Source organism: Phalaenopsis equestris, unplaced genomic scaffold (genome assembly GCF_001263595.1).
Source record: "Phalaenopsis equestris unplaced genomic scaffold, ASM126359v1 Scaffold000251, whole genome shotgun sequence".
Taxonomy (NCBI): domain Eukaryota; kingdom Viridiplantae; phylum Streptophyta; class Magnoliopsida; order Asparagales; family Orchidaceae; genus Phalaenopsis; species Phalaenopsis equestris.
Genome location: NW_018164693.1, coordinates 291,266 through 304,964, shown reverse-complemented (window position 1 = coordinate 304,964; position 13,699 = coordinate 291,266). Strand labels below are relative to the sequence as shown.

Sequence of the window (13,699 nt, the reverse complement as noted above, 5' to 3'; positions counted from 1 at the left end):
TACCTCCTGGGGTTACTAACAGGCCTATTTATAACCCCAGGAGTAAACCTTAGGCACAATATGTAATTACAACATTACCCCTTGTACCAAACCGCGGGGCTTTGCCCCCGCACCCCAACCCACGTAACTTCCCAATTTGGACAGATTCTTCCGCTCCGCTCCGCTCCGCTTCGATCCAACGTCTGTCCCGATATGGTATATGAGTCATACCATAACACAAAATCAATAAATGAATTAAATTTGGATATTAAAATATGTTAGATGAACAAGATTTCTATTGGGCAGGTAGATGGCTACGAACAGTTTCGGTCAGTTGAATCATTTGCTCCAGCAGTTTAAATATATGACTAGCGAATTAAAAGAAATCCAAAGTAGAGCTCATATGGTGTTTTTAAAGCTTGGGCGGCGAATCTATTTCTTATCAATACAATGGCTAACAGAATATTGGTAGTTCATGTTGTGATTAGAACTTGTACTAAAAAACATTTTGAAACCATTGAAAATGCTCATTTTTCGTAGTGTCGTAATAATTTGTTTTTGGTTTCTCCTTGAAAAAAATCGTAATGTGTGTAAGATGGTTGATAAATAAGAATGTGTGATATACATCAATTCTTGATGTCAAGCTTGTTTTCTTGCACTCTTATAATTATTAGGGCCACCAATCAAGCCCACAAAAGCACAGCCATGTCTTCTTATATATAGAATATTACAAAAGCTTAAGGAAAATAGTTTAAAGAAGATGCGAGTTTTACAATGATAAGAGAAAATGAAAACTTCAGATATGACCAAGCGCCGAATCTATTTATATTATTATTGTTTTTTTAAGGAATTTGTTCTCCATTACTAAGTTTATAAATAATAGAAGTTCTCCTATATGTCTCGATACGCCCTCAATAAATTTTCATCATCCGACATGAAAGTCGAGATGCGGCATGGATCTCGAGATAAATTTTTAGCGAGAAGTTTTTAAACACACATTAAAAATCAGCCAGAATTCAAATTTTAGCAAACTTGTTGGTAAACCGACCGACTTGACGTGACAAACAAAATGACACGAAAGTTTATCCAATCCAAGTCAGATAAAGCCTAGATCAATCCATTAAACCATTTTTAGAAAGCTTATGGTGCCCAACTGTAAGATCAAAAATAATTTAAATTGAACAAGTTTATAGTCATATCAAACGTCTCAACTAACAAATCCAAGGAGTTCAAGATCATTCAGTTCTAATATCATTAGGGCACTCAAAATTTCTATAGAATGTCATCCGATTGAGGTGATCTATCTGAGCTGTCTGATAAAGTGATTTAGATTTCTTCCTTATTTGCCTATAAGCCTCTACTAAACTCTATGAATAAAGCCCTACCCCTTTCATGATGAGAGGGCTAAGACCTTGTACTTGAATCAGAGGAAGACTAGAGCTTGGAGAAGGAGCCAATGTCTGGTGTCATTTCTACACCGAAGATGTGGTGAACACTTCCCGTTCTGATAGCTGTCGGCCACCATTATGCACTGTTTGTCAACAACCGTCGATCACCCTTAGCCGCCTTCTACTCACTGCAACAAAGCTCCGTGCATAGTCAAGACTTAAATTGCAGAGCGATGAAACAATGTACGAAGTAATGACTGACACAAGTTGCAAAGCAACAAAGCACCAGACGAAATAGTGCATCATCTTGAATACTATGCGGTGATGCACCTCAAAGACAATGTACAGAAGCTCCGACAATTATTCCCCATTACAACCACTTCCAATCGAGGCCAAAAAGTTTTTTTGCACGCAACCACTGTAATTCGAGGAACTTTGTAACAATTTTCTGCCGGTGGGAGAATGGTGTCCATGTGTGATCCCAACTCATAGTAGAACATTTAAAATAGACTAAGCCGTGTGACTTTTTCCTTATTCGGGTTTTTTACATAAAAATTTTTTATATCTCTACTCGTCACTTTTATTATGCACGTGTGTGTGAGATTCTCGTCCAATGTTAAGTAGCTAATTCATTACTCTACCTCCATGAATGGTCTTGCACGCATTAACTCTAACTAGATAACTAGTGAATTAATAAAATAAAAAAAAACATATCATGTCTGTAGCATTACTACTTGGGCGAATCTATTCAGAACCCAATCACCCAAATAATTCATGTCAAAATATTTTTTCAATAAAAAACCAAGCCATTTATTAGTTTTTGACTCATTGATTGGATCAAGAAGATTGAGGTGTGACAAGTGGCATGTAGTCAAAACGATTGGATTATTTGCAAACTTTGAGGGTATGTAAACATGAGCCCGTTTGGGTCAGTTTATAAGTGTGGTGACCTTTTCAAAAAAGCTGCCAAACGGTTTGATTTGTGCGTTTTTGAAAACATTGTTTGCCGCATTTGAATTTCTTACACTAAACGCAAGCAAACCCGAAAAGCATTTCAAGATAAGCTGTTTATCCCGAAACGCACAAGCTGCCCCAAATAGACCAAATAAATCGCGATGCTTAATTCTTCCAAGTTAAGAAATCTTTTCTCATCATTTTTTGTTCCGTTTTGTTATTTTTTTTAATAAAATTAAAGGTATTGTAGTTGGATCCGGTTTGTTTATGCCCCAATGTTGTCACCTGTTGTGAGATATATACTTCTTGGCATAAAAATGAAACACAAAGAACACAAGCAAACACAGATTGTTTACGTGGTTCGATTCAACTGGATCTACGTCCACGGGAGGGAATCAATCAAATAGTTCACTAAGGTAAAAGAAATGGAGAATACATAGCTTATACATAGAGATGAACACTCATCTTCCTTCTATGACCTCCATCTCAAGCGATACCTTGATACAAGGTCTCAAGATGCTCTCCACCTCTCTAGCTCTCTAGCTATTCTCTCCTCCTTTTCTCTCCTCCTTCTCCTCCTTTGTGGTATCTTAAGATCTCTTCCCTTGCTCTCCTAAGCCTCACACCCTCTCTATTTATAGAAGCAAGAGAGTGATAGGTAAGAGATTGGTAGCGGTAGGTGAGGTGTGGTAGGTGAGCGGTACCACATTACAAAAGTGCTCTTTCACCTTAATTTAATAATTGGGAGTCAAAATAATATCACCAAATATATATACATATCAGTTGTACTTGGGAAGTTTTTTTTTTGGATGAAATACAATTACTTCACTTTTTAGAGAATTAATTATCTATTTTGTATCCAAATGTGTGAAAATAATGTTTTAGCTTATTATGCTTTTCTTGTTTAATTCCTGTAAAAATTCCCTCTTTGTTAGTTCTTTTTTGCTTGGCTAGTGTCAAAGAACCTACGTAAGTAATGTTCATCTGAATGAGCGCTAACCTCTGTAAAAGCAGCTTAAAATTACAGTTCGTGAGATTTAAACCTCTTAAAAGTTGTTGGAAATAAAAGGATATTAAGACAGGAAGAATGCTAACTTACAAGTGGAATATGACTTCAAAGAGTCGCTTTTATTTCAATCTTTTTCTTCTTAAATATTAGCTCAAACACATTATCTTTATTTATACTATGACACATCCATTAGGATTCTGCATATGCATTTCAGTCATATGACTACTATTGACTCTCTAGAATATGCTTCTACATAATTCATTAATTTTGTTTTCTAGATTTTTCTGAACACTTTTAAAATATGTCTCTAGAATCCCCTAAAAGTTTATTCATAAAGTATGTCTTTAGAATTTTCTAAGGATTATTCAAAGCTATTCTAGATTATTGGCTCAATTAAAGCCCAATTTCATATGTGCCAAAAAAATAAGTTTAATTTTCAACACGTGCTCTTAAACTTAATTTGTCATCCTAGACAATTTTCTTATCCTAATATCAACTACTTGATCATTAGATTTCATATTTTCTATTTGCACATATAATATTCCTGTGGTGCTGCTTCTAATGAAATGATATCGTGTGTCGACATGTTTGCTTTGATCATGAAAAAAAATATTTTTAGCCAAAGTGATAGCTAACTTGTTGTCGATACAAATCTTTGTTGGCTTTTATTGGATAATCTTAACTTCAACAAATTTTGGATCCAAATTGTTGGCAAACATATGAATTTGCAGTAACATACTCAACTTCTTAAGTAGAAAGTATGATGATTGGTTGCTTCTTCGACATCCATGTAAAAATAGTCTTGCATATGTAGACACGAACCCAGTGATACTTTTTCTCTCATCCAATTCTCCAGCCCAGTCACTATCACTTTATACGACAATCATGCAATTCTTTGATGATGAATAAAATAAATCAAAGTCAATTGTATGTTTGATATAACAAAGAATCTTCTTGGCAACCTTCAAGTGTGTAGTATTTAGAGCCTCCATGTAGTAGCTAACTAGTCCAACATCATAAAAATGGCTGGCCTTATGTAAGTCAGTTAGCGCAAGCTTTCGACTATGCTCTTGAGAAAGGTTGGATTAACCTTTTCTCCTTTCTCATTTTTAGATAACTTGCATCTATATTCCATCAGCAAGCTTATGGGCATGCAATCATTCATGTTGAGTTTTTTTATCATGTCCTTCCCATAACTTTCTTGAGAAATAGGAATGTCTTCATCAGTTTACATAACTTTAATAGTAAGACAGTACACCATTAATTTAAATTTTCTCATCTTACTCTTTAGCCATCACTCTTTTGAACTCATTAAACATGATTGGATTACTTCTACTGAAGATTATTTTATCTACTTACAAACACTTATACTATTAAAATATTCATTTCTTTGACTTTAATGTAGAGGGCATGCTCATGAGAGATTTTGATGTAGTTATTCTCAAGAAAATAATTGTCAATGCAGTTATTGTACACCCAAGCAATGAATAAAAATATATATATAGTAATGATGATAGTAATTATAATAACAATAAATAATATATATATATATATATATATATATATGTATGTATATGTATATGCATATATGATCACAAAAAATAATAACATATATACATAAGTAAATAATAATAATAATAATAGCAATAATAATAATAATAATATATAGATGCATGCAAATCATAATAATATTATATAAGTAATATAGTAGGTAATAATGATATGTAAATCACAAAAATAACATATAAATAATAATATTAATTCATAGTAATAATATAAACATAATAAATATTAATAAATTATAATAGCTAAATGATAATAATAATACATCATACATAATACAATAATATACATACAAAATACATAACAATAATCAAACTCAAATGCACTTTCTCAAAAACAACAACAAAGACAACTATAACAACAACAACAACAACAACAACAAATATCCTAAGTTCCTAGGATATTTGCATGATCGGTATCATATGAATATAAGCAATAAATAATAACATTGGCAGAAAGAAATATTGAATAACATCTCTTCAAAATCGAATCCAAACAATAGGATAGCACGGGAGGTCACCAAGACTTTCCTCAATATCCATGACATCCCATATCTTTCTTCTTTAGATTACATAATAAATATTTTCATTTTGAATCATTCCCATTTTGAATTTCTCATGTCTGACCTTAAAATCCTCAACTTTTAAATTTTTGAAGACAAACACCTCTGATCTAAATTAAGAATCTTCTTAAGTGACCTCTGTCATTTAAGATGTAATTAAATATAAGGGGTTGCCTCTATAGAAAGCTTTAGATACCAGATAGTATAAATCATATATAATCTTTTATATTAGATATGAGAACTTGTTGGTTAACATAAAATGGTTTTGCATGCCAAAACGGATGTCATAAATTCTTTAGTTTATTTAATCGAGTCTCACTATCAAGTAATGTGTCTATTCCTCGGTATAGGTGCACGGTTAATGGTTTCGTGCCCGTTTACTAAAACTATTTTATGCGTGAGATCGGTTTGGTCTCATATTTGCAAAATTAAAATAATACTTTTCAAAATTATATATATATATATTGGCAAAAGAAGTAAAAAAAAATTGAGCTCAAACAAATGTTACAACTCTAAGGTGGGGGGCTTTGAATAAGTCCCCTTGAAGCAAAAACTGAGAGAGGGAGATGGTTAAGATGATACAATTACTTCCTGAGATTCCCCTCCCCTCCTAGCTAAGAAATTTGCAGGCCTATTCCCTTCCCTATATATGAATTTTAAATTGACTCTCAATACATTACACATGGATATAATCTGTTTTGTCCACTGTAGAATGTGCCAAGGAGAAGTGACACTCCCTCTGACATAGTCCAATAGTGTGGAGAAATCCACCTCAATATGCAACATCTCCCAGTTGTTGATAATAGCTAGTTTGAGAGCGCAGTAAATAGCTAGAGCTTCAGATTCTTGAGCATCCACAACAAAAATTGGAGATTGATAGAACACCTCCTCCTTCCACACACAATTCCAGCCCCATGAGAAGAGTAAATTCCATCAGCGTTTACTGTAATCATAAAGAAAGGAGGTTTGTTCCAGAATACCTTGATTACATAAAAGTTTCTTTGGCCAGTAGTAACAACAGCTTTGAGGATATTGGGGAACTTCTTTAATTGAATGAGCTTAGTAACAAAAGCTAAGCAATTAGAAGCCACCTTGGATGGAGCAGCTGGGATGTCACCAAAAAGAAACTAATTTCTGGCTGTCCAGATAAATTAGGCAGTAATAAAAGGTATTGGGCCCAACTTTATATTCTCTTAGCCCCTCCAACATTCAAAAATATTCCACCACTCAAGATGCAATGTCTCAATTTCAGGGTTTGTATAATAGCCTTCCAAACTTCCTGAGAGAATTTGCAGCCAAAGAAGAGATGCTTGACAGATTCCCCATCCTCCTTTCACACATGGCAAATGGAAGGACCCTTCAGACCTTTGAGTTTCAGTATATCATCAATTGGTAGTAATTTATGGAGGATTCTTCAACAAAAAAATGACATGGATGGAGAGAGATACTTATTCCAGCGACAGTACCCCCAATCTACTCTTTCTCATTGGTAAAGTTTGCGATAAATATTTTTGGTGATGCTTTGATTGAGCTTACATTCAATCACTATTATGTCTTCCCGAGCTTTGTCAAATGGCAGTTTAATAATCCTTTCAACAGATTGGTGATATAAGAAAGAGCTAAGAAACTCAGCAGACCAAGAGTTGCCCTCCCAGCAGTCTTCAACCAAGAGTTCTGTATCCCACTCCCCAGCTGGAGGATGAATGATATCTTCTGGGCACCATCTGTCCAACCAGAAATTGAGTTTCCCCTTCCCAATGTCCCATATAAATAGGTTTTTTTCCTGAGTTCTTATCTTCAGAAGGTTTGCCAAAATTCTGGAATCACCTGTCTTCTTGGAAACCTGATTTGGATGTGCATGTTTGTAATATTTAGCCCACATGAACTTGGACCATAAGGTCTTTTGTTGTCTAAAATTAAGCCACAGTTTACATAAGCTCAGCTGTTGTAACTCTTGGAGACTTTTAAAGTCCAGTCCCCCAACAGATTTTGGTTTTGCAATTTTCTGCCAACTTGCCTAGTGTGGTTGCTTCCTTTGGCCTGCCCACAGAAATCTATTGAAAGTTCTTTCCTGTAATAGTTGAGTGCTCTTCTTCATTACGACCATTTGTAGTATATAAGAAGGGAAGGATGTTAGGATGCTTCTCAATAATGTTATCCTGCCACTATTAGAAAGAAAGGAGTTAGTCTAGCCTTGTCATGTTGAAGTAGTTTTGTTTACCTCATCAAAATGAGTAAGTTTGGTTCTCCCCTTAAGTAAAGGCACCCCTAGATACTTAAAAGGCATTGCCATGGTAGAGAAACTAGTGAGGTTTAGGATCCATTGTTTAGTAGACATAGCAGTCCTCTTGCCGAAAATAATCTGGCATTTCTCTTTGTTGAATGACATATATATATATAATATATATATTGTGGTTTATATATAAAATTGAATGATCGACGATGAAACAAAAAATAAAATGAGAAAATTCACAGCAGAAAAAAATACACAGATTTATATGATTCGGCAAATTGCCTATGTCCAAAGAGTTGCATTAGATTTATTACTCGAGAAATAATACGGTCGACCTCCTCGACGATTACAAGAAATAAATTTTTATCTCTTTTCCTATAATTCTCGAGCGAAGAGCCAACCGAAATAGAAAAAAAAAAAAGAGAAAAGAAAACAATGCGTGCAATTCCTCTACTTTTCTTTTCCGCTTTCTCTCGTCTTCTTCTACAATTCCTTTATTCTCTTTTAGCGGCCACTTAAGAAGACAAATCCAACTTTTCTTCTTCACTTAAGGATGGATGGCGGGACCCCCCAAGCCTCAAGCACCTAGAACAAAAAAGGACTTTTTTTGCTCTCTCCTTCACTGGCCTTCCTATCTCTGCTACGTATTAATTGGATGGAATAAAAATATTAAAAGGAATAACAACCAACTCCCTCCCGCAGTTACGACACCAAAGAAGGCGGGAACTGTAGCTTTTTTTTTTTTTTTTTAATATATACTTTATATTGTTTGTTAGAGTCATTCACATAAATATTAAATTTAATCTGTTCAATTTTTTTCAAGCTTTAAAGAAATATATTTGCTCAACACTGATAAAATCAGTAAGAACAAAGGGTTTCTCAATTGTGAGTGTCAAATCAAGATCCAGAACACTAAGGTTAAACTGGACTTGCTCACATCATTTAGAGAAATTAAGCCCATTGAAAGTTTGAACATATGTAGCTTGCGAATGAAGAGAAACGAGAGTAGTTACTGCAAATAAATAAAACATGTTCGCACATTAATGCTTCGAAAATTAAACTTACATAGATATTCATATAAAATCAAATTAAATAATAATTATAATAATAATAATGTATTGAAATCTCCTATGGGTGATATAACAATACACAATAATAAACATAATTGATGATTGACTTAAATTTAATATAATTGATAATTGTTTATACTCAATTAGACATGTCTATTATCTTTGGATATATAAACATATCTTAACTAAGTATATAAATGGACTACAATTATATTCAAATATTATAAAACAAATCATCAACCTTTGGGCGATTCAGAAATATTTTATAATCAATAAATTTTAATATTTTCATGATATAATGTTAAATTATTTCATAACAAACATCACATACTCGTGAGTAATTGAATTTATTTAATTTGATGTCTATTATTGATGTCTATTAAACTCTATTAAACTTACTAATTTGGTCACTTTTGTGACTAACAAATTAAACATAACATCGACATAAAAAAATATCAAACACATCAATTTACTTTAGCATTAGTGATCTAATTCAATATCTAATTCACAGTGGAAATTTAATACAATTAACATAAATAAATTTATAGATTATATGAAAAATCATAAATTTAGTAATCAAGTCTTTGATACCACATGTTAGAAATTCATGTTTGAACTTTATGACACAAATTCTAAAAATACATGATAGCCAAGATCTTTTAAATTCATGATTTTTACATATTCATAATAAAGTAATACATATCTGTATTCATAATTATAAGATTTAATCTTGAAAAAAATTGATTTTGAGGAGATGAAGTTTCTCTCTCTAATTCTTTGAAACTTTCTGTATTTTCTGATGAAGGGAAATGTACGGAGTGTGTTAGGAAGAGAGAGGACACATTCTCTGAATTATGATCTATTTAACCACCATCCATGAAGGGGGTTACTAACTAATAGGATTTATGATAATTTAATTAATTAATTGATTTTTATTATTAAAATCAATGACATAAGTTAGTAACCCTTATTCATTTTAGGGATTACATGAGATATAAAATAAATATCATAAGTTATCATAAGTGATACATAAGTTATGAGTTAAAAAAAATAATAACTTATGTTATAATGAGTTACAAAAATAAATATCATAAGTTTTCATAAGTTATAACATAAGTTATGAGTTAAGAAAATAAATAGCTTAAGTTATCACGAGTTATAAAAACAAATAACTTGAGTTATCATTTATTATGACATAAGTTATGAGTTAATAAAATAAATAACTTATATTATCAAAATTAATCTCTTAAGTTCTTAAAATAAATGTGAGCCATAAATAAAAATTTAACATTCTCATGCATCTTACAGTCCAAGAAAGGCCTTCAATTTGATGCTCCAATTATCGATTTGCACTTATTGAGTGTTGGGAATTGAATGAGAATCATACAGTTGCTCGCCACTCTGTATGTAGAAGGAATCTTATTATGACTCTAATATCACTTTGTTGGAAATAGAATTTTATTAAGTCTTGAGGAATACTAAGAAAGGAGAGGAACAAAACTTGAAGTCACTTTTAATTCAATTTTTTTGCTCTTGATACAATCTCAAACAAGTCACAACTATCTATACTATTGACATCCCTATTAGGATCGTGTCAACACATTTCAATCCTATGTCTGATATTGACTCTCTAGAATACTTTTCTACAAAATTCATTAATTACATATTCCAAATTTTCATTAAACACTCTTTTAAAATCTACCTCTAGAATTCTTTAAAACATTCTCCATAAAATGAGTCAATAGAACTTTCAAAGGACTATTCTAAATTAGGAGCTCAATTAAAACCCAATTTTTACCAGCCAAAAAATCAGGTTTAATTTTCAACAACCTAACTACTTTCCAATTTTATGTTTGATGCGTGTTAGAAAATTTGCGGCGGAGAGTAATGGATTATCGTCTTAGCGTTTCGTGAGGATTCAGCACACACTTAGATGAAAATGAACTAAGTTGTGATAACACCAGAAGTTTTTACGTAGAAAACTCGTAAAGGGACATCTGTAATCATCAATACAACTGGGTCAGGCCCCGTGGTTTTTCTCATTATGGGTTTTCCACGTAAAAACTTCCGGTGTTATCACATTTTGATTCATTTTCATTTAAGTGTGTGCTGAATCCCCGCGCAACGCTAAGACGATAATCAATTACTCTAACACCGCGAATTTTCTAGCACACATCAATGTTTTATATTGAATGAGAAAACGAATGGTTTCATTAAGAAAAATAAAAAAAACAAACCCATAAATGTTAAAAAAAATATTTCAAAATTTTAAAGATGACGATTAAAATAGGACAAGAAAATTATATGATGGCATGAGCAAACATTGACAGAAACCATAAAAAAAAAATCATAATTATTTATTTATTTTTAAGAAATCTATACTCAAATTCAAACTTTGAGTTGTAATTCTACCTAATAATACCTACGTTGACTCGATTAAATTAATATAACTTCTCGTACTAGTCTAAACATACATAAGACTATTGGATTAATAAAACCAAAAGAGGATGTCATATCTGTATTATAAAACACTTGAGCGAATCTATTAATTAGTACTTAATACACAGAATAATAGTTCAGAGATCGAAGGAATAAAATGCATGTAATTTGAAGCCGATGCAATAATTAATAAGCTTTTATTACTCATTAGCTGCCTTGTTTATCCTGATCAAGTGCAGAATTTGCATCATCGCTTCTATAATCATAATTTTTTGAAACAATTAAGAAAAGCATTAGATTTATGGCATTCAAACCAGCAAGAAATGCGTAGTAGTAATCCAGATGAGATGAATTCAAATTATCCTGAACCCATCCTTTTCCTCCATCCCTTGCCGTGATCTTCGTTACCGTTGTAAGAAGGAAAGTACTGATGAAGTTCCCAATGCCAAAGCTTGAAGTGAAGAATGAAGCGCCCAAACTCTTCATGCTTTCTGGTGCTTGATCATAAAAGAATTCCATCTTACCAACCGCCACAAACACTTCTGCTATCCCCATCAATGCAAACTGAGGAAGGAGGATCAAAATATTTGGAGGAGGCTGAAGAGATCTCGCTCTGCCCAACCTCCATCTCTCTACTAATGATGTGCCCAGCATGATAATGATATGCATGGCTAAGCCAATTCCAATCCTTTGTAAGAACGTGAGACCGCGAGGATTGTTGGTATGCTTTCTGGCCACTGGCACGAAGAATCGATCGTAGGCTGCCGCGCCTACTAAGATGGAGAGGACGAAGACTGCAGAGAGATTGGCTGGAGGTAATTTGAAGTGAAGCCCGGTCAGGTTTTGATCCAAGGTGGTTCCTTGTTTGATGAATAGAGTGAGCACCTGAGCCACCATCACACTCGGCATAATCGTAATGATAAACATTGGGAATAACCTGATGATTTGCTTCGTTTCCTCCACCTGAGAAAAGGGACAAAACATCCACGGACTATCTGAGGAGCTGCTGCTGCTGCTGCTGTTAGTTTTTACAGCGGCTTTGTCAAAAAATTTTAGAATTGATGAAAATATTGTCTGATTATTTCTGCTCTTATTTTGCTTCAAATGCAGCTCTGAGTCCAGTTCATGGAGATCATTAATGGAATCTTGATCGGGAAGGGGTACCCGCCATTTTCTTGTTGCTGCCACCAAGACTTGTGCTATTCTGGTGAAGGGGCTACCAGAAGGAACCTTGTGCCTGTACAGAGGAGTGCCAAGAATGAAGACCAGTATCGAAATTGCCAAAGCTGCTCCTGCTATGGCATATCCAAGTAACCAGCTCACATTACTCTCGATATAGATGAGCACGATGGTGGCGAAGAGGTTCCCAAGGGAGATGGCGAAGGCCCTCCAGTTAAAAAATGACATCTTTTGGGCTCGTTCCTTGGGTTCAAAATTATCAAATTGTTCTGCGCCTAAGGCCACGCAGTTGGCCTTCGATCCTGCCACCCCAAAAGCAATTGTATAGAGCGCGGAATAGAAGAGGGTTATCTGAAACCGCTGCGTCAGATTTTTGCAGCCTTCATCTTTGGATGAATGACAGGGCGGTGGTCGGAGAGCGGGGAGCGAGGCTGTCAGGATCAGAAGGCTCATGCCCTGCCATAGTTCATTAATTCATTTCATGCTTATAAATGTGTTATTAATCTAATCTATTATAAATATATATGTATATATTTGATATGTAACATTAAATCATGATGGGGAATGGTAGTACATAATTAAGTACCAGGAAGTAGATGACAAAGGAGATTATGCAAGTCCAGTATCGGCCAAGATAAGCGTCTGCAATGAATGCAGCTAAAATAGGTGTCATCATTACAGTTCCCATCCAGTTCGTAACATTATTTGAAGATGTTACAGTGCCCTGATGGAGCACATCTGTAAGGTAGAGAATCAGATTTGATGCGATGCCATAATAAGCTAATCTCTCTAAAGCTTCAGAAACTGCAAATTTGAAAAAAAATTAAACTTTAGCCAGCTAATATAATATAAAAATTTAATCTTTGTAATTTTTAGTTCAGCAATGATTGAATGTACCGAGAACGAAGGAACATGCAGCCCATCTGCCTCCTTTTGCTCGACGACATGCTCGGCCCTTCAGATCCACTGTTCCATCCTTTGTGTACTCATCTCTTTTGCTGCACCTTTCCTCATCCGCCATTGCAGAGGAGAGTGAAAGCAGAAACTAATGAGGTTTGGGGCGATGAAGGAGATAGTTCCATTGGTACTTAAACCGTTAGATCCCAAATTATGACGCAATCCACATTTAGTTGTTCTTTCTACTTTCATCGGGACCGGGCATGTAATTTCTTACAAAATTAGTAAAAAATATCCAAATTATTATTATTTTCTCGCTTTTTCGGGAGTTGGTGCCGAATAAATTATAAAGAACTACTTTTGAAGTAATGGAAATCTTTCTACAATAAATCATAAAGTATTAATTATAACTGAGAAATAGATTAT

General features: G+C 33.9%; 1 protein-coding gene across 1 annotated transcript; it reads right to left on the bottom strand.

The window, feature by feature from the left end:
* Positions 1 to 11,404: 11,404 nt before the first annotated feature.
* On the bottom strand, positions 11,405 to 13,397 carry LOC110024276 (protein NRT1/ PTR FAMILY 5.2-like). Its single transcript, XM_020724153.1, has 3 exons — positions 13,274 to 13,397; positions 12,963 to 13,180; positions 11,405 to 12,832 (listed from the first exon to the last, which is right to left on the bottom strand). Exons 1-3 carry the CDS (start codon positions 13,395 to 13,397, stop codon positions 11,405 to 11,407), a joined length of 1,770 nt encoding a protein of 589 aa, XP_020579812.1.
* Between the last annotated feature and the right edge of the window lie 302 nt (positions 13,398 to 13,699).